The following is a 24,766-nucleotide window of genomic DNA, read 5'->3' as shown; positions in this document are numbered from 1 at the left end:
TATAGGAGCGGTTGGAAGAAAGGAAAGAAGAATCTTAGAACATCTTCCATCAGAAAAAGCACAAGGAAACAGACCTACTCGGCCTGCCTCAGTTTCCAAGATTCCACCCAGTAATCTCCCTAACCCATTCAAATGCTCAGAAATGCTACTCTTCTGGCCAGTAAGTGCCGGTGAACCAAGTTCATAGCATCACAACAAAAATATCACCAGTCACACAAGATTGAAGGTCATAAAAAAACACTCGACTGGAAAAGGCCTTTTAATAGGTCATTCCCCGAAAATACTTTTCAGATGCCATTTCAAGTACAACTTGTTTAAAGTAAGTTCAAGTTGATTTGATTTCAAAATGTTTTTTTATTTCAGGACTACAAAGGGTATAAATAACATATGTGTTACCTCTGCCCAGGGAAATAGCCGTTTTTTAAAAGAGGTGTGGCTGACCCCACACTCACTCACACCCGCACACCCGTGGGGAACCTGTGCGACTGTCTGGCGTACGTCAGCATTCAGAAGACAACAGTTCTTTGTTGATGCAAGTCAAAGCGAGCAAATTCCAGAGAACGCCCCCAAACGGTGATCTTCGCTGCCACTGAGGAGACGGATTCGGTCAGTGTCCCCATCCATTATCCTGGACTCGGATGGAAAAAGAACTCCGAGAGGCGGGAGGTGTTTCAGTCAGTGTCACCCCCTCTGAATGAACTTATGCCCTACATCAGCTGTTTTTAAAGAGAATGAGCTGGCTGAGTGGGACAAGGAAGTGGTATCTGCAGATCAGAAATCATTAAACATTAAAATCCAATGTTCACAGTGTTTCCAGGCAATGTGTTAAGTTACCACGTACAAATTGTATATTAAGGACTCATTTCCACTGATTAACAAGCACAGAAAGGGAAGAGATAGAAAAGCTTCTGTGACCACTGAGATGCTAACATTAGCGTCCCTTGCCAACAAATGCTTGAAAAAGTTACGACTCAGCAATCATCCAACAAGCGGAGTCCTTCAGACAGGAAGAAATAAGCAGTAAACCATTGACCTCAGACCACGAGAGGGTGGCAGTGCAGACTGGATTAACTGATAAACACCATTTTTGCTGATTTTTGTATTTCTCTTCATGCCATTTTACTTCTTTTCAATAAAGGCAATTTATAGAATTGATGTGACTGCCTTGGAGGTGAGGGAGGAGGTGCTCCCTGCAAGGGCAGTAGCATGGGGTGAGGGAAGGAAGCCCGGTGTGGGACCCCAGGCTCCGGGAGGGAAGGGAGCCCCTGGCAGTTCTGGGGCACAGCCCAGGCTCACCCACGCCCACCGCGCCCGGCTTCTGCAATGTCCTGGCTCCAAATGCATTCCCCCAAAGGGGAAGACTTGGCTTCTGCTGTAGTTAAAGGGGCATTTCTGGGTGGGAGCAGGATATGCTTTGCCAGAAGTTGTGGGGACGGGGCTTGGGGGTGAGAGGGAAACAGGTTATTTCTTTGGAGTGACATCAGGTGGTCCCTCGGCACTGCCCCCGCTCCTTGCCGTGGGCCTCTGTGCTCTCCTGGCTTGATGCTCACTCCACCCCGTCTGGTGGCCCCAGCCCCTGGGCCCCCTTCCAGGGTGGAGAAGGGACAGTGGCCAACCTGATCAGTGTTTTCTCCATCCCCCAGCCTGCCCTCCCTCTCCCAGGCAGGGAGCCCGAGGTTCTACAGGGAGGTGGCCCAGGTCTCTCCCCCCGGGGAATGGAGCTGGCAGCCTTGGGGGGCACGGGCCCTGATGCCCAACAGGGACGGCCCCAGGGAAACAGCGGCCAGAGGCCTTGCCCTTCTCTCTCACAAGGGCCCCAGTGGAGACCCCAGCGCAGGGCCTTGCAGACACTGTGCTCGGGTGGCCACAACACAGAACCACAGACTGAGTGGCTTCAACAACAGACCTTTGTTTTCTCGCAACTCCGGAGGCTGGAAGTCCGAAACCAAGCAGGCGGCAGGCAGGCTTGGCTTCTCCTGCGGCCCCTCTCTGTCTGGCTTGTAGATGGCCATCTTCCCCCCGGGTCTACATGGCTTTCCGTCTAGGTGTCTGTCCTAATCTCTTCTCGTCCAGACACGGTCATATTGGGTCAGGGCCCGTCCTAATGACTTTATTTTAACTTTATTACCTCTAAAAACCCATCTCCAAATACAGTCACGTTCTGAGGTCATGGGGTTTAGGGCTTCAACACAGGAACTTGGTGGGGGAGGGGGGGGCATAAGTCAGCCTGTAATGTGGGTGCCAGCCCCTCTCCTGGCCCTGCTCTGCAGAGTCCTCGCCCGTCCCTGGGACTCACCTCTCAGCTGATGAGCTGTTGCTACATGGTCACGAACAGCACTGTCCGCTGGCTGGGATTCCCCTGTGGGGAGCACGCGGCCGCCACCCGCCTCAGCATGAATGTTTGCGGCTGGGGGCTATGATCCTGCACACACGCACACACGCGCACGTATGCACCTGGCAGCTGGTGGAGATCCTGGCTTGGGGGACACAGGTGTAACCCAGACCCCCCACCCCCATTCCAGGACGTCTCACGTGTGTATCTGACCCCAAGCTCCACTCCTCCAGCTCAGCCTTTCCTCCAAAACTCCAGAGTTTTTGCTCACACTTCCCACTAGACGCCGGCTCTCGGCTCACAGAGATCTGATAAGTCAAGATGCTCAGTGATTTATTAGCCTGTTTGTTGCACAAATGTGCCTTGGTGGCCAGCTCTGTGCCAGGCATTGAGCCAAAAGGTGGAGACGTGGACAGAAATGTCCCAAGGAACCTGCCACCGCGAGCTCGAAGCTGGGGGCGGATACAAGAGCTTGATACCATTTCAAGCTCTGACTGTGTCCCGGTGTGTCTCGTGTGTCTGCTCTAACCTTTATGTCCACCCAGAGAATTAGTGCCCCCACTTTCTGGAAGGGAAAACTGAGGTTCACAGAAGTTAACCCTCAAAGCATGGAAGAGGAACCCCGGTCTGTCTACCCTAAGGCCTGGGAACAAGAAGACCTCAGCTAGAAGACTCTGCCTGGGCTGAGTGTCACTTGTCCCCCGACCTGTGCTGTAGCCACCAGCATCCTGTTCCGTCTCCTTGTAGCAGCGGGCAGCTGGTGTATTCAGCCCCCAGCTCTGACTCCCCTGACCTACAGTGAAGGACCCAGTGTCGAGATCAGGGGTCCCTTGGCTCCAGGATGCCTTGACTTGGGGTCAGAACTCAATAGTTTTCAGGAAGACAGCAGCCACCCTGCAAACACTGCCTGTCCACCTTTCTGCCTAAGAGGGGCTGGGGGCAGGGGGCAGGCCTGAGCTGCTGTTTGTCTGGGTGGAGCCTGTCGTCACACTGTTTACTCACCTCTGCTGAGGCCCAAAGCCCCTCCGTGTGGCTGCTGCGGACTCAGCCCTGAGCTTCTGCAGTCACCGTCACCGTGTGGTCAGCTCCAGTCCCGCTGCCCTGTGCCCTGTTCCCGGAGGAAGCCGGAGTCAGCCAAGGCCACTGACCCACCACTGGAGCCATGGTAGGGCCACATGGCACGGCTGGTCAGCCATGCGGGTCTGCATCCAAGCTGGGCCAGTGAACCTGGACTGGGAGGGCAAAATTAGGGCAGGTCTGGGGCCACGGGGAGGCCGCGGGAAAGCTCTTGAATTGGGCTCGTGGCTCTGGGGGAGGCACTGGGGGTGTTGGGGAAGGCATGGGGGAGGGAGACCTGGGTTAGACTCTTGCATCTTTGCTTGGTTGCTGTGTGAGCTTGGGGAAGTTACTTCACCTCTCGGGGCTTCCATTTCTACTCCTGAAAATGAGAGCAGTATTACTGATTTCACGGTATTGTTATAAGGCCTAAATAGGGTATGAATGTGGAGGACCCCAGAACAGTGCCCGGGACACAGCAGTGCCCCACAAACAGGAGTGTTTTCCCAGGGCTCCGCGCTGTGGCCTTGGTGCCAGGAAAGGCTGCCACGGAGTCTCCCAGCCGTGCCCCTTCCCTGCAGGAGAAGCCTGCTGGGAGAGCTGAAGGCCAGTTCTGCTCCTTCTTGGCCCACCAGCCCATGCAGCCCATTCCCCACTCGTCCTACTCAGCCAGGAACACCTTCCGCTGGATCCCTCAGACGGGGGGCAGGAGCCCCAGTCCTGTATCCTGTGGCTGCACCCTCTTCCCAACACTAGTGGAGTTTTCTGTGTGATCTGCCCCCTGACCTCAAGGCGGAGGGAGATTGTAGCAGGAATCCCCATACGTGGCCACGAGTTCCCAATGCGTGTTTACCCATCCTAGGGGCCCTGAGAGGTGATGAGGGCAGAGCAGGAGCCTAGCTCAGGACCATGGCCCTGGCCTCCCATCTCTACAACAGTGGGACAGCGGGATGGGGTCGAGGCAGCCAGAGGCTGCATCCGGTGGTGACTCAGCTTTGTCCTATCACAGGTCCATGGGTACAAAGGAGTCAAATTCCAAAACTGGGCGAGGACCTATGGCTGTTGCCCAGAGATGTACTATCAGCCCACGTCCGTGGAGGAGCTCAGAGAGGTGAGTGTCCCGCTCAGCACAGCGCCCGATGGGCCAGCCACAGGACCTCCAGATCTATCCAGGCCCTGTGGACCAGGCTTGCCCCAGAGAGGAGGCTGGGAGGTGGGCCAGCCCCAGAACAGCTGGCCGGGTGACAGCCCCATGAGGTCGGCTCCAGCTGGACGCCATTGCCACGTGACCATGTGCGGTGCCACCAACAACTACCAGATTCTCATTTCTGGCTCAGATCTCCTCTCTGAGCTGCAGGTTCACATCTGACATTTTTCGCTGTGTCTCAAAGACATCACAGACTTGTATGCTCCAAAGTACGTTTTCGATGTTTGTTCATTCGCTTGCCTTCAGCCTGTTCTATTGCTGTCTTCCCTGTCTCTGCACCAACCATGCAGTGGCTCAAACTAGAAGCCAGGTCCCTGTCCCTTCATTACCCTTCTCTGCCTTCAGCAAGTCCTGCCTCAGAAGTTTCCAGAACCCACCTCCTTCTCTCCAGTACCATTGTCACTATCTGAGCCCAGGCCACCATCTCTTCCTCACCTGCTGTGGCCTGTGATGGCCTCACCTCCCTGACTCTAAGGCCGTGCATCCTCTGAGCCTGTCTCTCCGGCCTCCCTAAGGTCCCTCTCTGCCTGGCTCACTGCCTCCCAGCCATGTGGCTCTTCCTTTTGATCACAGGAGAAACCAAGCCTTTTCCTACCTCTGCGCCTTGGCACTTGCTGTTCCCACTGCCCAGGATGCCTATCCCTTCGCTTTTCACGGGACCAATTCCATTTCAACCTTTAGGTCTCAGGGTAAATCACCTCCTGGAGTCTTCCTGGACCACCTTATCCGAGAAGGTCCCCATCTTCTGCATCTCAGCCCCTCACTTATGTCTTTCATTGCATATTTAAAACCTGCAGTTATTTTGTTGACATGAACATTTTCATGCTTTTGTCTCTCTCTTTACGTCCAAGGACATAAGACTATGCTTGTCCTGTTTTCCATTGTATCCTCAGCACCCAGCCCTGTGCCTGGCACACAGAAAGCACTAATTAACATTTGTTGAATGAATGAATGAGTGAGTGAGTGAATGAATGAATGAATGAATGGACAAACCCAACCTCCGCCCTTAAAAAGCTCGCCCCTAAGACAGGCTGCATACGACTAAATCCAGGGAAACAGATGTGGTTTCACAGAGTAGCAGAGCACAGAGGAGGGAGAAATTCACTCTGAGTGTGTGGGTGCGTGTGTGCCAGTACGTGCGCGGTGTGTGTGTTGGGAGGCACTCGGAGGAGAGCAGAGTGAGTGACACCGTCACCTCTAAGTGATCAGCACCACCTGCTTCCTATCTATGGCCTCATCCGTCCCCACCGCCCCTGTGGGGTAGTGATTTTTAGCCCCACTTTACAGATGAGCAGAGGCTCAGAGAGGCTTTGTCATTTTCCCATATCACTAAGTGTCAAAGGTGGGATTCAAACCAAGATTCAAAGCCCCTAACTTGTCGTTCTGGAGAATGAAAGAAAGAAGTCATTGAGTCGTCGGGCCCAGGAGGATGAGTAGGAGCGCGAACAGGGAGCTGGGGAAGGGTGGTGCCAGCGAAAGGAGGTGAGGAGGACACCTGGAGAGTCGTCAGACCGCTGGGGAGGAGGCGTTGAGGGGAGCGAGGAAGAGGAGGGCTGGGAGGCCTTGAACGCAGGCTTCCTTCGGAGCTGGGGAAAGCAGATGGAGGCGGGCTGACATCCTGTGTGCCAGGGCCGTTCCTAATTCCTGCTGGCCGTCACGGTTGTGAATTAGGAACAGGAAGCGGCCACTGCAGGCCCATGTTTCCCTGGGGGGCTGGTCGGGTCAGGGGAAAATGAAAATAGTTGTGTGGTCAAGGGCGGGCGAGGAAGATGGTATTGAACAGCTGTCTCCGCGGTAGAAGCCGTAGCTGTAAGCCTGCCTCACGCATGGGGGATGGGGCAGGGGAGACAAGCCCTACGGAGCATTGCCCGGTCTTACTTGGCCTTACTTGGCCTTGGAACCCCGTGTGGTATAAATCCTAAGACCCATGTTCCATGTCCAGAGGGTGTTTGGGAAGGGACGTGAGGGCGAAAGGAAAGGGATTCTTTTAAGTGCCATCGGACATTCATTTATTTATTCATTCACAGTCACTGTCAGGGGCAGGGGGGGCGCTAACTCGTGCAGGGCCTGGGGTGGACGTAGGGGTACTAACCCAAATTAAGCCACCATCCCTGCCCCCGGGAGGCTTCATTCCAGCCTGGGAGGCAGCTGAGGCTGGCGGGGGCCGACATGAGGACCCTGGACCTTATTCTGAAGGCCCTGGGTGCCCCTGAAAGGTTTTGCCCTGGAGGACACAATCCGGGTCTCCAGCTGCATCGGGGAGCGTGCTCAGGGCGGGAGGCCCCCTTTAGGGTGTTTCCTGTGTTCTCCACCCTCCTGGCTTCCCGGCCCTTCTCTCTGGCTCTTACCTGGGGTGGTCTACACAGCAGGCACCCTCCAGCCAGGGAGGGGCTTGGAGGCCGGGTGGGGGTGGGGGTTGTGCAGAGCCTGGGCAGCCCGGCTGCCTCACAGAGAAAGGCCTGCCTGGGGCTGACCCTGGTCTTGCCCGGCAGGTGCTGGCCCTGGCGAGGCAGCAGAACAAGCGAGTGAAGGTGGTGGGCGGCGGCCACTCGCCCTCGGACATCGCCTGCACGGACGGCTTCATGATCCACATGGGCAAGATGAACCGGGTCCTCAAGGTACTCAGAGCCCCAGGCTCCCCGCCTCTGCTGGGCCCCAAGCCACGCAGGCTCGGCCTCCATCTCAGACTCCGGTGGGAATTTCTTAGCCTTTCTCCACAGGCTTGATCCCCTCTCTGCCCCTGAGTCCCAAAGTGACACCTTAATTCCTGGCCAGCTGATGATCTGCCTCCAGCCCCCAGGACCCTCCCTGGGCTTGCTCAGGCCTTCTGTTTGGTTGTGCGCCCCCTTGTGGCCACGGGGAGGATGTCCACCCACCCTCAGGCCAGAGCCTCCTCCCCACTTCTCTAGAGCAAGAACGGCAAGACAGGCCTCCAAAGGTGGACTCACAATGACAAATCCCGAAGGGTTTGCATCTAACTTATTTTACACATGGGGGCACTGAAAATCAGAGGGGGAAGTGATTTGCCTAAGGTCGCACAGCTGATCAGCAGCCGAGCTGGCTGCAGACCCAGAAGTCTGACCCCAGCCCTGGGCCGGGATACTGTCTATGCAATTCAGCCACACCTGGGTGCCTGCCAGGGCGTGAGAGTGCCGGACAGGTGTGCTGCAGGTTAGGGGCTCCTGTTCTCACCTGATGGGGCCAGCTCCCCTGAGCTGCAATTTTTGCCAGGTACCCTCCCCTCCACCTAGCAGAAGCTCTGGGTTTCTTCCTCCGATTTAATTCCTTATTTGCTCAGGCGGACAGTCTCCGCCTCATAGAAAATGTTCTGGTCAAGACATCAGTCATGGTGGTAATTAACTCTGATCGCTAATTAGTGAGAATGGGCTCCAGCAATTGATTTGGTCAGGCTCTGTGCTCGGGTTCAGTGGAATGAGCCTGTGCGTTGGAGTCACACAGATGTGGATTCTCATCTCAGTTCCGTCACCGCTGATGTTTGTGTGACCTTGGGCCAGTGACTTAAAGTCCCGGAGTTCTGTCTCCTAGCTGTGAAATGGAGAGAGACAGCTCCTCCCTCCCAGGGTGGTGGTGGGCATCTCAGGACAGAACATCCTTCTCCCACAGGGCAGGAACCTAATAGATGGGACCTCTCCCCCCTACTCTTCCAGTTCCCAGTCTTTGCCCAAGTCCCCCCAGGGGGAGAGTAAGTGGAGAACGTGAACTCCGTTTGCAGGGTCAAGACCCTATAGGAGTAGCGTCTCCTTAGTTGGAAGTAACTGCACCCCCCTAGTCTAGGTGGGGAGCGTTAGTGCCAGCCCTGCAGTGACCTTGGGCAAATTCCTTCACTCCCTTGCTCCTTATTTCCTTCCCCTGTGAAAAGAAGGGTTTCACAGAGTGTTCCCAAGCCCCTAGGGCTCTGCCCACAGCCCCTGCAGTGAGAGGAGGCCCAGGCTGGCCACAGACTGGGAGAGACTTTCTTGTTTTCCTCAGGGATCATGGCTGCAGGAAGAGGGTTAGGCGAGGGCCTAGCTCATCCCAGCTTGTGCTGGTCTCTTGCAGGTGGACACGGAGAAGAAGCAGGTAACTGTGGAGGCCGGCATCCTCCTGGCTGATCTTCACCCACAGCTGGACAAGCATGGCCTGGCCTTGTCCAAGTAAGAGCCACCCTACCCCCCATTCCTGGGTGGGCCAGTGATGGCCACCGCTCCCTGCCCTGGCCTCAGCTGGACACTCAAGGATCTGGCAGGAGCCAGATAGGAACACTTCCTAGGGTGCACCTCCTTTCTCTGGACCCCTGTCCCTCCCCTAGATGGTGCCTATCTCCCCATTCCCCAGGGATTCAGGAGCTATTGTATGAGAAGAGGAAGGAAGCAGTCTAGCATTAATAAACAGTCTTGTACAAGGCTGGGAAAACCATGGATTATTTAAAACTTGCAACAAAACTCTATTGATCCAAACAGAAGGATATGCAAAGTAGCACTCAGAGGAACTGAAGAGCGTGGTGTTTGAGACACAGGGCTTCCTGGCATAGCTATATGTGGCTTCAGTTGTCTCTCCACCTAAACATGCTATCGGTGAATGCTCAAATTTACTATCAAGGGTTTTCCATTGAAATAGGAGTCAAAAATAGCCAAAGGAGTGAATGTCTAACTGTGGGGTTTTCAATCATCAGAAACAAGTGACAGAAGTATTTTGGATATTGGGGTAGCAATCTCTTCACAGCTGGAAATTCCAACAGTAGAAGCCTGTGGGTGGTCCACTCACCCCGCTTTCTTACTGCAGGTCCTGAGGCATCACTATACATTTTCAACCTATAAACCATTCTGCTTCTGCCTTCCCAAGGGTCATGGCAACTCAAACATTTATGGAGTGTCTACCATGTGGAGGCTTTGTTCAGGCCCAGAAAAGGCCAGAATGAATGAAACCCAGACCCACTCACAAGGAGCTCACAGCAAGGGGGCAGAGGGACCCACGAAGTGACGAGCATGGTGCAGAGCAGTGGGGTCAACGTCAGACAAGTATTCAGGGCACCGTAGGGCTCTAAGGGGGCCCAGGTTCAGCCTTGGCAGGCAAGGGAGTGTGCGAGGGGATGGCAATCAGGGCAGGCTCCCTGCAGGAGGGGGCCCGGGGTTGAGCCCTAAAATCTGACTAAGTGTGAACCAGAAAAAGGAGAGGAGAGAAGAGATTCAGGCAGACGGAGCAGCATGAGCCAAAATCTAGGAGAGGGAAGGTGTGTGGGGCATGCCGGGGCCGAGGAGCAGGCAGTGCGACACCGTCCACGACCAACAACTACAGGAGGAGGCGTTTCTGTTCATTACAGGCCTAGTTTCTGGGCCCTGGGGCAGCTCTGTGCCCTGTTCATGAAGTGCCTGTGTCCTCCCTGTGGACCCAGTCCTCCTCAAGTAGCTGCCTGCACAGGCTCATCTCAAAGGGAGTTAAGGTGTCCTGTCCAGTGTATCTCCGGGGCCACCTGGGTCTGCAGCTCCAAGGATGCTGTGGGGACCTCAGGAGTGGCTGTGGCTGGGGGGGAAGCACAGAGCTGTGATGTGTTGGACTGCATGCTGGGGGCTTGAAGCCCACACTCATCAAATCATCAGCCCTGAAAGGAAGGAACAGAAGCAAGGTCTGGGGCAAAGAGGCTTCCCGGGGTCATGCAGCTGGAAAGCTCTGGAGTGCCCTGCTGTGGTGAGCCAGAGAGGGCAGGACACAGGCGCCGTTCCTAAGAGGCAGGACAGTGGCGTGGTAAGGTCCCCAGCCCCTGCAGCAGGTGGCCTGGTTGCAAATCCTGATCCTGCCTCTTTCCAGCTGTGAGTCAAGTTCCTTGGTCCATCTGAACCTCAGAGTTCTCAACCAGAAAATGGGGGTATAAAATAGGGGCACTCAGAGGCATGGATGAATCAAAGGTGCCCCACAGAGTAAGTCAGTTCACCTTCGTTTTCCGGGCTCTGGTAAACTGGGATGAGATACCAGGCAGGAGATGAATCAATTCTTCTTTTCTGAGGGGCCTCGCACCACAACCTGGGTGCAGGGGTGGCGTTGTCCCAGGAAGCCTAACTGGTCCCCATGTCCCTCCCTAACCCCCTCCTGCCATGCCCAGCCTGGGAGCCTGTGTCAGACGTGACTGCTGGCGGCGTCATCGGGTCCGGAACGCACAACACGGGGATCAAGCACGGCATCCTGGCCACCCAGGTGAGTCCACCTGCTTCCTGGCACACCACTGAGTGCGGGGACGGGGGCGGTCAGACGGAGCCCCTCCTCACTGTGGCTCCGGGACAACCAGGCACTCTTTGGGCAGTGTTGGTACAGCTCTTTGGGGGCCTCAAACACAGCCCAGGTCTCCCCTCTGACTTGGCAGGTGCCCTCCAGGAACATGGTCTTCTCGAAACCTCATCCACCCCCAACAGACACAAGTGACGAAGGGGTCCTTGTACACAGTTGATGCACCCCCACCTCTCAGGAGCCTCCTGGCCACCCTGTAGAAAAGGACAAGTAGAGCAAAGGGTTCCATCTCCATTGGGCGAGGGGACTTCCAACGTTAGCAAGTCAGGAAGGGGCTAGGAAGGATCCCAGCACATGTGGACCTGGGATCTGCACCTGACCTTCACCAAGAAGTATTTCTTAAAACTTCACTTGACTCCAGTTTGGGGCACAGATTTTGGACTCAGACCTGGGCCCCAAACTTGTCCCGGCGTGCACTGGGTGTGCGCAGGTGGGTGGTTTGTTTACCTCATCTGGACATCCCTGTATCCAGCTGTCACCTGGGGAGAAGACCCCTTGACTCAGGAGGGGTCAACGAGACAGTATGTGTTAAATGCGTGGGGGCCCGGGGACAGTTCATGACGCCTGCGTCAGGAGCCACCCTCTACAGGGCCAACTCCTTTGACTCAGTGGTGGGAGGGGCTTCTAATGGGCCAGGCTGTGGCGCCAGGAGCAGGCTGCTGGGGTGTGCCCAATGAGGCCAGCCACTCCCCCTCAGCGGGGAGAGACCCCCATGCTGGGTCAGCGCGCTGTAGCTTGCCACGTGTTTCCCCTGCAAAAGTTCGTCTACACTGGGAACCATGTGGCCTCCCAGCTGAGTCTCGGGCTTGATTTTGCATCCCAGCGCTCCCCCCCATTGTCTCTGTGACGGGGAGGGGGCAGGTCTCTTTACCTCGGGCTGCCTCCGTGCGCTTCCCTGGAGGATGGAGATGATCACAACAGCAATGCATGCGGGGTGCTTGGACAAGTGCACACAGTTAGTGCTCAGTAAATGTCTGTGTTGGGTTTTGTGTCTAAGACAGGCCCTTGCCAGAGCCCACACTCTGTGCACTCTGTGCTGTCCAAGAAGTTTCCGCATTGCCAGGGGGCTGACCACACTGATGACTTACGTGTCCCTGGAACAGGGCTCCCCAGCATTCAGTTCTGAGGAAGACAGACACCCCAGCCAGCGCTGTCTGAATGTGGCTTCTGAGACCTGGGTCCCCCGTGCTCCAGCTCAGAGCAGCGCTGGGATCAAAAGAAAACAGCCAGTTGCAGTTTCTAAGGATTCACTTTGTTTTCTCACACGCACACCAGAAATCTACTTCAGTTACTGTTCCTTAAATCCACACTCTGCTTCCTCACAGCCTCAGGCACTCACGTGGGTGGCTCCTGTCCTTTCCCCCTCCCTCTCTCAACCACAAAATCCTCCGAGAGTCACCAGGCAGGGGAGGGGCACCCTGAGGGGATGCAGTGATTCAGGGGAGGGGGAGATTGAGGACACCCCGCCCCTCCCGTAGGTAAGAGCTGTTGCAGCGAAGCGTGGTAGGTTCTGTGCGACCTGATTCCCAGGTACCTGGAGCCCCCTTGGTCCTGGCATTACCCTCTCAAAGCGGGACTCACTGCCCAAGAGAGCCCAGTGCTAACTGGGGGTGAAAGGCCATAAACCCAGCCACCCACAAGATCTGGCCACAGTCCTAGGCTTCTATTGAGAGGGGTGAGGTCAAGCTGGTTGCCTCAGATTCTCCAAAATGATGATCAGGGTATGGGAAAGAATGGTCAAAAGAGTGGTCACAAATCAAAATGTGTATGAGATTTACTGGCCACTTCTCTTAGGAAGCCCATCTGAGCTGGGCCAGCCCCTGCAAGCAGTGGGAGATCTGCTCTGTTTAATTTTGCATGTTATGCCCATGGCAGGGAGCATGAGGGGAGACCGACATCTTTTTCTTCTTTTTTTCTTTTTGTATTATTTAATTATTTTATTTTGGTAGGGTTGGGGGGTAGGTAATTCGGTTTATTTATTTTTACAGGAGGTGCTGGGGATTGAACCCAGGACCTTGTGCATGCTGAGCATGCGCTCTACCACTGAGCCACCCTTGCCCCCGTGACATGTGTAATATCTACTGTACACCAGGTGCCTAGCCGGGGGCTTCCATACGCTCTCTGATATTCTCATCATTTCACAGATGAGGAAACAGAGGGGTTAAGTCACATACCCAAGGTCACACAGCTCATGAATCAGGGCCCCGCTTTGTTGTTGGAGTGTTTCACTGGCCAGCTTGCATGCTCTGCTCCGGATCCCAGACCAAGTCTGGTTTTTATAAAAATCATTCTGACGCCCTCACTCCCACGGAGGGCCACCATGCCCCATTTCTGCCAGTTTTTCCTCTCTGGTCTTCATCCCTGTTAATCGGAATTAGTTCAGCTTTATCTGTTCTCTCACCCTGAGCAGCCAGCCACCGACTACACATGTCAAAACAATTTCCATCCAAATCAGCAGGTAGCAGGGTGTGGAGAGGTACTCGAACAGGCAATGAAAGAGGATGCTTCTGGCAATGGGGAACAAGGGCCAGGGTACTGAAGTTCCTCACCTGTCCCCAAGCAGGCATCCTTTGCAGAGACTAGAGATTTCTGGTTGCTGGGTGGCCAAGCAGGAGAATCCAGTACATGAGGCGGGTGGGTCCCGAAGGAGAAGATGGACTCAGCTTGGCTGAGATGGTGCAGCGGAGGGAAACAGGGGGAGAGAGCTCCCAGGGGACCCTGGACCCCTCCACCTGTACTTTGGGACAGTGGGACCAGCTCTCCCCCAGATGCACACATCCTCCCTCTGCCTTCACACAGCGCCTCCACCCAGGTCCTTGGGGCTCTTTGGAGCGTGTCTGATCTCAGACCTCTTCTGGGCAGAGGACATGATCGCTGCATCCAGACAGTGAAATCCACATAAGGAACAAAGCAGCGGCAGGAAGATGAGCCACTGGGGCCCCGTGGAACCGCAGGCGGTGGATGGACCCCTCCCTGCTGAGGGCTGATGGTGCCCAGACACCCCCCCTTTCCCCAGAGCCCCTTTCTCCCTCCTCAAGACTGAGGCTCCCTCAGGATGTGACTGTAGACCCAGGTGGGGAAGTCCCCTGTGACCAGACGGTGGTCTTCTGGGAACAGGAGACACCTGGCCTCACTTCCAAGGACAAACGGGAGTGAGGCTTCCCCCAAAGGCTACAGATAGTGCCTGCCGGGGTTCTGAGTCTGGCTCTCTCCACTGCCAGGTGGTGGCACTGACCCTGCTGACGGCCGACGGGACGGTTCTCCAGTGCTCTGAGGCCAGCAATGCAGACGTTTTCCAGGCTGTGCGGGTGCACCTGGGCTGCCTTGGGGTCATCCTCACCGTCACCCTGCAGTGTGTGCCCCAGTTCCACTTGCAGGAGACCTCCTTCCCCTCAACCTTGAGAGAGGTACTGTCTCCTGTTTGCCACCGCTCAGCCTCTGAAAATAAATGGAGGACATGAACAAGGGTCAGTCTCCACTGAGAGCCCCGCGGTCTGCAGGCCCCCTGAATGGGGGAGTGCGCTGACCTCACCAGCCCTTCCTGGTCCTAGTATCCCTTTGTAAGTAGGTCAGTGGAGCTCAGAGGGACTGGATGATGGGGAGCAGAAAGGATAGCTGCTGACTGATAGAATGTTTTTTGAATGAATGAAAACCCAAGTTGGTTAGCTGAATGAATGGATGGACAGACAGATGGATGGATGCATGGATGGATGGATGGGTGGGTAGATACAAGAATGGATGGATGAATGGATGCATGGATGGATGATGCATGGATGGGTGAATACATGCATGGATGGATGACGGGTGACTGGATGGGTGGATGAATGGGTGCAAGGATGAGTGATGGATGAATGAGTGAGATGGATGGATGAATGGCTGGCTGGCTGAAATGCCTGGCAAGCCCGGATCTATCCCTTGTAATCTCTAAGCTGTAAGACTCAAATCTATGGTTCCAAGCTCCTTGGCATTTGAGTTCCTCCATAGCCACCTTACAACACTCAATACAAGATGGGATTGGCATTGATGCGAACACTGCTGACCCCACATGGTTATGGTGGGATTTGGGATCAAATTATCTGGCCTTGAATGCTGGCAGAACCACTTCCAAGCTGTGAACTTGAGCCAGTCACTTAACCTTGCTGAGCCTCAGGGTCACAGCTGGGAACTCCGGGAGGAGTAGGCCTGGTGCCCTAGACATGCACTCGCACTGCTCAGATTCAGAACCAGAACTGTCCATGGGGCCCATGCCACGAGGCAGGCCCTCTACTTAGGAGCTTCCACGCAGATGATCTCACTTTATCTGCACTAGTGCCCACGTGATAGTGATGGGAAACCCAAGGCTCAGGGGACACGGCTCCTCCCCGGTCATGCAGCCCCTAAGTTGCAGAACCAGGACTTGATTCCAGAGCTTAACTCTGAGACCAGCGCTCCTCCTCTGCCCACCAGCTGCCTGTCAAACCGCTAATCTGCCTGTGCTTTGGCTCAGAACTTGTCCGGGATCAGCTGGATGGGCGTTCAGGGAGACGTGATTTGCTTCTGTGATGTTATCTCCACGTGGGCAATGACAGGCACATGAGAGCAGGATTCTCTTGTTCATTTTATTAAAGACCTCTGACGTGTCAGGCATTGCAGGGACAACAATGACAATGTAAGGGTAATAGCGGTATCAGCCGCTTACACCTGTACAGGGCTTCCCACGCTCATGACACCATATTGAGCACTTTCTAGGCATTCAGTGCATTTAATCTTCATAACAGTCTTGACATAGGTACTGTTATTAATCCCATTTTACAGAGGAGTAAACTGAGGCACTTGCCCAAACTTATGTAGCTAATAATTGTTCAAGTCAGGACAAAGAAGAAATTATTTTTTTCTACTAAGTTACTCAAGGAAGTCAACCTGTAAGCGGACTGTTTTAATGTCCAGCCTATTATAAGACACATTCCATGCTATTTGGCAGTGTTTGGACAATTTTAGGCATTTTATTTTTCTTTTGATGGGGAGAAACGGAGGCACCACAGGGCCCTGACCTCCAGGACCACCCCCTCACCCCCATTATCATCCTGGGACCAACACGGTGTCTCCTCCTTCCTCCTGCCGAGGGCAGGTCCTGGACAACCTGGACAGCCACCTGAAGAAATCCGAGTACTTCCGCTTCCTCTGGTTCCCGCACAGCGAGAATGTCAGCGTCATCTACCAGGACCACACCAACAAGGTAGCCGCGGGGCCCTTCCCCGTCCCCACACTCCCTGCTCCCAGGGCGGTGACACCAGTTATCATGCAGCTGGTCAGTGAGAGGTGAGAAGAAAAGCAAGCCGAGCATCGCTGAGCATCAGGAGAGAAGCACAAAGGCCAGAGGGTGGGAGGAGGAAGGAGGGAGGGCCCAGCAACAGCCTGGATGTGGGGGAGGAAGCAGAGGACAGAGGAGTGGGCAGGACAGCAGAGGATGGAGTCCTAGCAGCTGGGCTGGACCTCAGAGGCCATCTGATACATCCCACCCTCCCTCCAGCACCCCCACCTTTTCCACCCCCAACTGTGCAGGTGGAGAAACCCATAATTTTTTCTCCCCTGACCTATATCCTTAGCGAACAGGCTGCTTCTCAGCGGAAGAAAACCAAGCCATCACTTAGGATGGATGTTGATCAGACAAGTCAGGCAAAGGCCATGACACCTACTGTGTGTCCGGGGGTAATGGCGGTGACTGCCGGACACCCGGCTCATGAATTCTAAAGAGGAGGGACATATGCATATCTTTATCTTTGCAAAATACATACATGCAAAAGTACACACATAAGCATAAAACAAAAGGGGAGAGGGCACGGGAATCAGCTGTGCCACCAAGAAGTGAGGCTTCGATCGTCCTGGCGGGTGGCTCGCCCCTCCCCACTGACACACACAGCCACTCCCGGGACACATCTCCCTCTGAGGGGACACTCAGCTCTGGCCCTAAACTGATTCTAGATTCTGCTTCCCAGCCTCCCTCCTCTGCAGCCAGCTGGTTCTGGGATTATGCTATTGGATTCTATTTACTGGAGTTCCTGCTCTGGATCAGGTAGGAATGCATCTGTGTCTTTCCCCAGCGTCGGCCACACCCTGCGGAGGACGTGCCCATCAGAACCACGGCTGACTATTACATGTGCACGCTGGGTCTGTCTCCTGGGTCCAGAGCGGTGGTTTTCCCCGCTGCCTGCACGGTTGAGTCGCCTGGGAAGCTTTTTTTAAAAACAATACGAATGCCCAGGCCCCACTCCTTGGCTCACAGGTGATACAGATCTCCATGTTTCCCGTTCCCCCTCCCCGGCCTCAAGTCTGGGCTCCTGCTCAGGCTCCATCCCTGCCACCGAACGTGTGACTCTGAGTGATGGGGAAGGTTTCATGGGATCTCGATGGTGACTTTGTTTCCAGCCAAGCCATGGGATGGCATCGTATACAATTTTTGAACTATTTCTTATATACAAAATAATATAGGCAGCTTGTATTTAAAGTATATAAAGAATAATGTAATAAACACCATGTAGTTACCAGCCTTGTAAGAAATGTAACAAGTTCCACTGCAGTCCTCTTTGTAGATGCCCGCTCACAGCACCTGCCCTGAGAGGTAAGCACCATCCCAACTTTTATGCTTATCATTCTCTTGGTTTTATTTATACTATAGTTTTCTGAATTCTGAATTAATAGATTTGATAATTCAGCTCTGACAGTGATATTTATCCATGTTGATATCGAGAGCTGTGATGAATCGTTTTCCACTGTGTGTGGTTACCACGATGGCTACATCCACGCTCTCGTCCATGGAAATCTGAGTTGTTTTCAGGAATTTTTTTTTTTTTTCCGTTACAAACAACGTTGCTGCGAGCATTCTGGAGCATTGCTCCTGGTGTCCTGAGTATATATTCATGAGTGGGATTCCTGGGTCACCAAGTAGGAGCTTCTTTAGTTTAATCAGATCAAACTGTTCTCCTCAGTAGTCACACCAAGTTCACTGCCAACCACCAGTAAGCTCCATAAGCTGGACGAAATCGGAACTGTCAGGCTTTTCAATGTTGTGTGATCAGTGGTGTCTCATTATAGTTTTCAATTCTCGTTTCCCTGATTATTAACAAGGTCATACAGCTTTTCAGTTTACTGATCTGTCAGATTTCTCTTCTGTGAAATGCCTGTTTATGTATTTTGCCCCTTTTAAAAATTGGGGTTTTTTTCCCTTTAAAACTGGCTTTTTTCTTAGTGTTTTGTAGGGGGTTTTTATAGGTATTTTGAGCACTAGTCCTTTGCTTGTTGTGTGTGTTGCACCGTCTTCTCCCTGTTGGTGTCTCGCCTTTCATTTCTATGGTGTTTTATGGTGTGGAGACGTATTTAATTTTATAGTCAGATGTGTCCGTCTAGTCTTTTATCTTTGGGACTTTGATGTCTTATTAAAGGCCATCACTCCATCAGATTATGGGTCGGGGGTGAGGATGGGAAATGCCCAGGCAGGCTTCTCTCCAGCTGCCATAATAGCAGTCCAGGCAGCTCTGTGTGTGTATGTCTGTGGAGTCTGAGCCCAGTGAGCATCCAAATACATTGGACCCTAAATCGCAGCTGCCGCAGCCCAGCCGGGCAGATGCTCCGAGGGAGCCCCGCGGGCGCTGAGCCCAGCCCACGGGGCTCCAGCTCAGGGGCTCCCGGAAACTGCATCCCTCATCCCAGCCTCATCCCTACAGCTCTGGGCCACTTGCCCAGCAGTGTGCCCAAAAGTACAGGAATGAAAACTAAACCATGGGTTGGGTGACTGGTGACTTGATGGCTGCTTTGTGGTAAAACTCACTATACCCCTGTGAGGGCAGGGACCCTGCCTGTCCTGTTACTCTCAATCTTCAGAGCCCCAAACAATGCCTGGCACGTAGAGGAGGCTCATGGTATTGGTGTAAGAGATGCTAAATGAAAAGCTTGGACATAGCCCTGGAGGTGTTCACCAGCAGTCAACTGCAGAGGTGATGGAGGTGGCCATGACTGAGCAGGACGGAGATCCCAGGATCCCTCAGGAACAGAGCCCAGGGCCAGGCCCAAGCACACAGCCCTCCCTTTGCAATTCCTTGGGTAGCTCATTTCCAAAGACAAGAATCCATGAGGCGAGATCCCATGCTAGGACACTGCTCCCCACTGGCCACCTACAATGAGCTTTCCCAGGATGGCCAGGTGTGGAAGGAGGGTGAATGACCACACTCCTTATATAAATGTACCTGGAAGCCACCTGCTGAAATTAAAACTCTACCTGCCCTTGTCCCCCCAATATAAGTACAAGGACATTTATAGTGTGGCATGTGGGGGTACAAAACTGCAAACAACAGGTGCTGGTCAGGATGTAGAAAAACTGGATTACTGTGCACTGTGGGTGGAAAGGTAAAATTCTGCAGCCACTGTGGAGAACAGTATGGCGGTTTCTCAAAAAGTTAAGAATAGAATTTCCGTATGACCCAGCAATTCCACTCCTGAGTCTATAAAAGAAAGAATTGAAAGCACGGTTTCAAAGAGATATTTGCACACTCATGTTCACAGCAGCCTTATTTACAACAGCCAAAAGGTAGAAGCCACGTAAGTGTCCCAAGGATGAATGGATAAGCACAGCGGAATTTATTCATACCATGGAATATTAGTCAGCCTTAAAAAAGGAAGGAGATTCTGACACAAGCTACAATGTAGACGAATTTTAAAAACGCTGTGCTAAGTGAAATAAGCCAGACACATAAAAGGACAAATACTGTGTGATTCCACTTACGCAAGGTTCCTCAAGGACTCAAATTCATAGAGACAGAAAGTAGAATGGTGGTTGCCAGGGGCTGGAAGGAGGGCAAAGAGGGGAATTGTTGTTCAGCGGGGACAGAGTTTCATTTTTGCAAGATTCTGGAGATCCACTGCACAATGATGTCGAATATGTTTAACACTACCAAACTGTACACTTAAAAAAATGGTTAAGATGGTAATTTTTATGTTACATGGAGTTTTTAAAATCACAATTACGAAAATGACCCAGACACTGAAAACAGCCCGGTCATTAAAGGGGGAGAGTGGGATGGGATGTGGGGTAAAATCCATCAGTGGGCCGCCGCACCTCTGCGGAGAGCCGTTCAGGGCGCTGCTCGATTCTGGGAGGGACTCCCCAGCCGTGGGTGCGCGTCCACGGCCGAGCACGTAGGGAATGAGGCCCCGGTTTGCAAAGGGCTCAGCCCAGCACCCGGCCGCCCTCCCTCACTGCTGGGTGATGGCCCCTCTGCCCTGCCCTCCAGCACCTTCCTGCCGGGCCTCGTGGGCTGGATCAATCGCTTTTTCTTCTGGCTGCTGTTCACCGGGAAGAGGGAGAGCTGCAACCTGAGCCACCAGATCTTCACCTACGAGTGCCGCTTCAAGCAGCATGTCCAGGACTGGGCCATCCCCAGGTAGGTGCCGGGCCGGCCGCCAGCAGCGGGGTCAGGGCCGAGACAGCCCCTTGGCGCTCCCCGCAGCCCTGGAAGGCAGCCGGCCAACCAGACACCCCGTCCTGCCCAGTAGTCGTGGGGGGCAAACTGGAGGCTCAGAATCCCCATGCACTGCCCATGCACCACTGTGCCTCTGCGGGGAGACCGGCCATGGGATCCCCTCCCCTCTCCAGCCGCAAGGCCGGGTAACGGCAGGCTTGGGCTTGGAGTGTGGCGCTTCCTGGCCGCTTCTGGTTTTCCTGAAAGACAGTCCTGTGTGTTCGGTCCCTTGGGCGGCAGAGCCCATAGGGCAGCCCAGGGGCCAGAACTCCGAGGTGGGAGGGACCTGGAAAGACTGAGGCTAGGTCTGCCCCCCGGCTCACTGCAGCTTTCTCTCTGAACTGCCACCCCCGTCTTTGTCCCTCTCCAGGAAAAAGGGGGAGATGGTGACCATGCCTTAAGGGATGCCTCTGGTACTGTGTCCAGGGGCTGCAGCCACCAGACTCTCTGGGCAGGACTATTAGATAAAATAGAAATCTTGGAATCAGAGTGAATTGACTCTCTCTGAAGAAGAGGAGGCGGGCTGTGGGACAGCCGTGGCCCAACACCCGAGGGAGGCCCCTGATTTGGTGGGGGCCCTGGGGGTTGAACTCGGACCAGGAAGTAAATCTCTGCTTCCATGATGAGGGCTTGGAGAGCAGCATGAGGGGAGCCCCGAGGCTGCCTCTGCTGGGGGGCCATGCAGAGCCTCAGGGGATGGCTTCCGGACGCCCCATCCTGAAGTCTGGTTCCATCCCCTCGGGCTGGGTGCAGAGAGAAGACCAAGGAGGCCCTGCTGGAGCTGAAGGCCATGCTGGAGGCGCACCCCAAAGTGGTGGCCCACTACCCCGTGGAGGTGCGCTTTCGCGCGGGGGGACAACATCCTGCTGAGCCCCTGCTTCCAGAGAGACAGCTGCTACGTGAACATCATCATGTACAGGTGACTGGCTCACAGGGAGGGCCAGTGGGGCGAGCCAGCCCCTCCAAGTCCAAAGGGCCCCCCTCCCCATCTTTCAAGGCCGGTTCAAATACCACCTCCTCCAGGGAGACCTCCCTGATCCCAGCAGCAGAAAAGAGTCTCTCTCTCTCCTTGGAGTTCCTATAACTACCATTTCTAGTCCATATTCTGTTAATACACTAATTAATATTAATTAATGAGTAATGGTAATTTGCATAGCCACCATTTGTGAAGCTGACATTATGGGATGACAAACTTATGCTATCTGAAGTGCCCACCCTAGTCAATGATTCCGAGAGCCTGGAATGCTGTGTTGAGAAGGACTATGAGGACGGGTTTAAGTCCAGTAGAAAAGAGATTGAAGCACGCTTGATGTGACGCGTCTATGTGGGTGCACCTGCCCATTCTGACCAGCCCGCCAGGCCCGGAGCTTGCCTGCCACTCATGACAGCGTTTTCTTTTCCCTAGTTACGTACGCAGCAGGCTCCAGTCTAAAACTTACGGACATACGTAGTTTAAGAACCTCATCTTTTCTAAAACTTCCTGCTTAAGATGCGTCTTCCTTCTTTCCTGCCCCTCACTTATAATAGCCCTCCTCTGACTTTGCAGAAGAACAAGATACTTCTTGCTTAGCCTGACTTTTCTCCAGCTTGTAAGAAACACCAAACTTAGAGGCTCTCAAGGGACACTTCAAGAATGTACTAAAACACACACTGAATGGGAGGCAGCTTCTTAAACATAGGGACAAACTTGTGGCAAGGGTCAGTCCTCCTCTGTCTGTCTGTCTGTCTGTCTGTCTGTTCATTTTCTCTCTGCCTGAGAATGAAAATTCAGAACTGGGGAAGTTACCATGGGGCTGCATCAGAACATTTGAATTTTTAAAAGTTCTGACTTGGGCTTTTTCTCTCAGTAAGTCTGACTTCACAGCAAGGACAGATCAGCTAGGTTACATGGTCATGGTTTCAACCATAGAATGAAGTCATTCTGATATAAATATTTATATATTTATTTTTTAAAGATAAGTATGTGTGCATATATAGCTTTAAAATAATTATACATTAAAATTTTTAGTTTGCATTTTAAAATACTTAGATTTAAAATTCAAATCTTTATACTAAATGAGTATATATATGTATATATATATACACACACACACACACATATATATATCTCCACACAAATCTTTGAAATTATTTAAATTCGTGATAGCTCTCAGTTGCCAGTTAAAGAATATGCAAGAGGATGCAAACTTTTTCCAAATCTTTCCGAGCAAAAGCCCCCAAGGTGCTGGGTCACTCTGGTCCGTGTCTCGTGGGCAGCACCACGCACGTCCCGGTCTCCGCGTCACAGGCCAAGTGCGGGGCGCCGCATGGAGCCGGTGCCTGATGACGGCAGGTGGGCGGCACAGGGCGCACACAGGCCTCACCCACTTCTGCCCCCTCCCCAGGCCCTACGGCAAGGACGTGCCGCGGCTGGACTACTGGCTGGCTTATGAGACCATCATGAAGAAGGTGGGGGGCAGACCCCACTGGGCCAAGGTAGGATTTGCGGGTCAGAGCCTCACCCGGGGTGTCAACTGGGCAGCTGCTGGGGCTTCCACCAGAGGGCGCCGCTCTCCCCTGTTTCCATGCCTGCCCGAGGCTCGAGTGTCGGAAACACGGGCTGAGCACAGCGCGGGAAGGAGGGCTTCAACCACCCTGCCCAGACCATCTCCCGTCTGCATTCATGTTCCAACAGCCCAGTGATTGTCGTTCCCTCGGCGTTTTCAGAGAAAGTCCTCATCTTTCATTTCATTTGATTCTCACAGAGACTCTCAAGCAGGATAAGGCAGTGGTCCATTTAACAGACAGGACACTGGGAGGTGACGAAACTTGGGACTTACAATTAGCAGAATTACCAGAACCCTCTCCACTGGCACACTGTCTGGTGGCAAAGGGAATAGGGGGCTTAATGCTGCATTTTAACAACTTCCTTCTTTACTTTCCAAGAACTTCCTCCTCCTCCTGTTTGGGTCTCTGCATTACAGGTGAATGCATGCATGTCTGTGCGTGTGTGCGTGTGCCTGGGGGTGGCAGTGTCCCAGATGGGGACACACAGACTCGAGTGCCTGCTTGCAGCCCCACTGAAATGCCAGCACCGGGGAACAAAGCCTGTTGTATCTGGTTGTTTCCCCAGGCCCACAACTGCACCCGGAAGGACTTCGAGAAAATGTACCCTGCCTTTCCGAAGTTCTGTGCCATCCGAGAAAAGCTGGACCCCACTGGGATGTTCCTGAACGCATATCTGGAGAAGGTGTTCTACTGAAGCAGAAACAGAAAACAAGTCGAGCTCACCCCATCCGCTCCCCCAGGGCCACCTCCAATGAGGCTGGAGGCTCAGTGTCCCACTGGCCTCATAGGGAACAGACCTCTCCCCCGGCCACCCTCAGCCACGGCGCCCACAGCTGCTCCGACCCTCAGCAGTGAGCCTGGGCAGCCCCCTCACGTCCTTTGTCCCCACAGAAAGGGAGAGGGCCAAGTCTGCCTTTACATCTTTAGCCACACCCTTTTCACCCAAGCCTACAATCACATTCTGTTTTCCCAAGAGACAGAGAAACCCGCAAATGTTCCCTTTGGCCAGGCGGTCAGGACTCAGCCATCCACAGATTTCACCTGCCCGCGGAGTGTCTGGAGCTCCAGGGGTCATAGGGAGGGGCCCCACCAGCATGTGTTTGGGCACCGAGGTCGTGTGTGCTGTGCTCTGCTTTCTTTCACTCTTGAGGGCCTTTCAGATGCTCAGATGAATGTCCCCTGCCCAGGGACTGCCCCCTCCCAGAGGACGTCTGACGTCCCGAAGCCCGACCGGCAGCGATTCTCTTCCAGAGGATATTTGGGGCGTGGGACTCTCCTTGCTTTGTTTTTAATAAAGGTCAAGAATTGATTCATCCTCTGCTCCCTCCTCTTCAGCCCCAAGGTAATCCTTTGGGAGCAGGAGGCTCCCTGACTCCCCAGCTTCCCTCCAGAGGTTATGGGTCTTAGCCTTGCTGGAGAATGGTCTTCATATTTCTTTTGCAAATTTAGTTTCAATTTGCCTCTGACCTCCCACACTTTGCAGCTACTCTTTCACGGAGCTTTTGATGAACATCTTCTAGGTGCCAAGTGCTCTGGGAGAATTGCAAGAACCTTAGGACAGGTTCCTGGCATCCGTCAAGAAATGTTTCAGCCAGAGTATGTCTTGAAGCCCTATATTTTTGCGAGCTTGAATTTAGTCTTTTAAAACTATAAATTTTGCATTCTATCCCACTATGTAATTATGTGTTAAACTTTCGAGTGATGTTTTCTTTTGCAAATCTCTAAATGACACCTCTGCTCCAAGAAGGCATGCCCTGTCTGTTCCGTGGTCTGCTGGCGCCTCCCACACATCTACCCTGGGAGAGAAGTATAAACAAGGAACACACAGTGCGATGGCCTGTGTCCAAAACCTTG

At 53.6% G+C, this 24,766-nt stretch overlaps 1 protein-coding gene across 1 annotated transcript; it reads left to right on the top strand.

Annotated features, from left to right (window-relative positions):
* The first annotated feature begins 3,325 nt into the window (after window positions 1-3,325).
* LOC102517517 (L-gulonolactone oxidase) lies at window positions 3,326-24,225 on the top strand. The gene is given in 14 exon segments (XM_032471116.1): window positions 3,326-3,497; window positions 4,398-4,499; window positions 7,088-7,213; window positions 8,655-8,749; window positions 9,592-9,598; window positions 10,701-10,784; window positions 14,096-14,281; window positions 15,982-16,089; window positions 16,850-16,926; window positions 20,138-20,287; window positions 21,119-21,206; window positions 21,208-21,284; window positions 22,750-22,840; window positions 23,478-24,225. Coding segments are annotated over 14 exon segments (1,323 nt in total). The 5' UTR covers window positions 3,326-3,494; the 3' UTR covers window positions 23,607-24,225.
* Window positions 24,226-24,766: the final 541 nt, after the last annotated feature.

Source organism: Camelus ferus, chromosome 31 (assembly GCF_009834535.1).
Source record: "Camelus ferus isolate YT-003-E chromosome 31, BCGSAC_Cfer_1.0, whole genome shotgun sequence".
Lineage (NCBI taxonomy): Eukaryota > Metazoa > Chordata > Mammalia > Artiodactyla > Camelidae > Camelus > Camelus ferus.
Note: the sequence above shows the minus strand (reverse complement) of the source record. Positions and strands in the feature narration are given on the sequence as shown.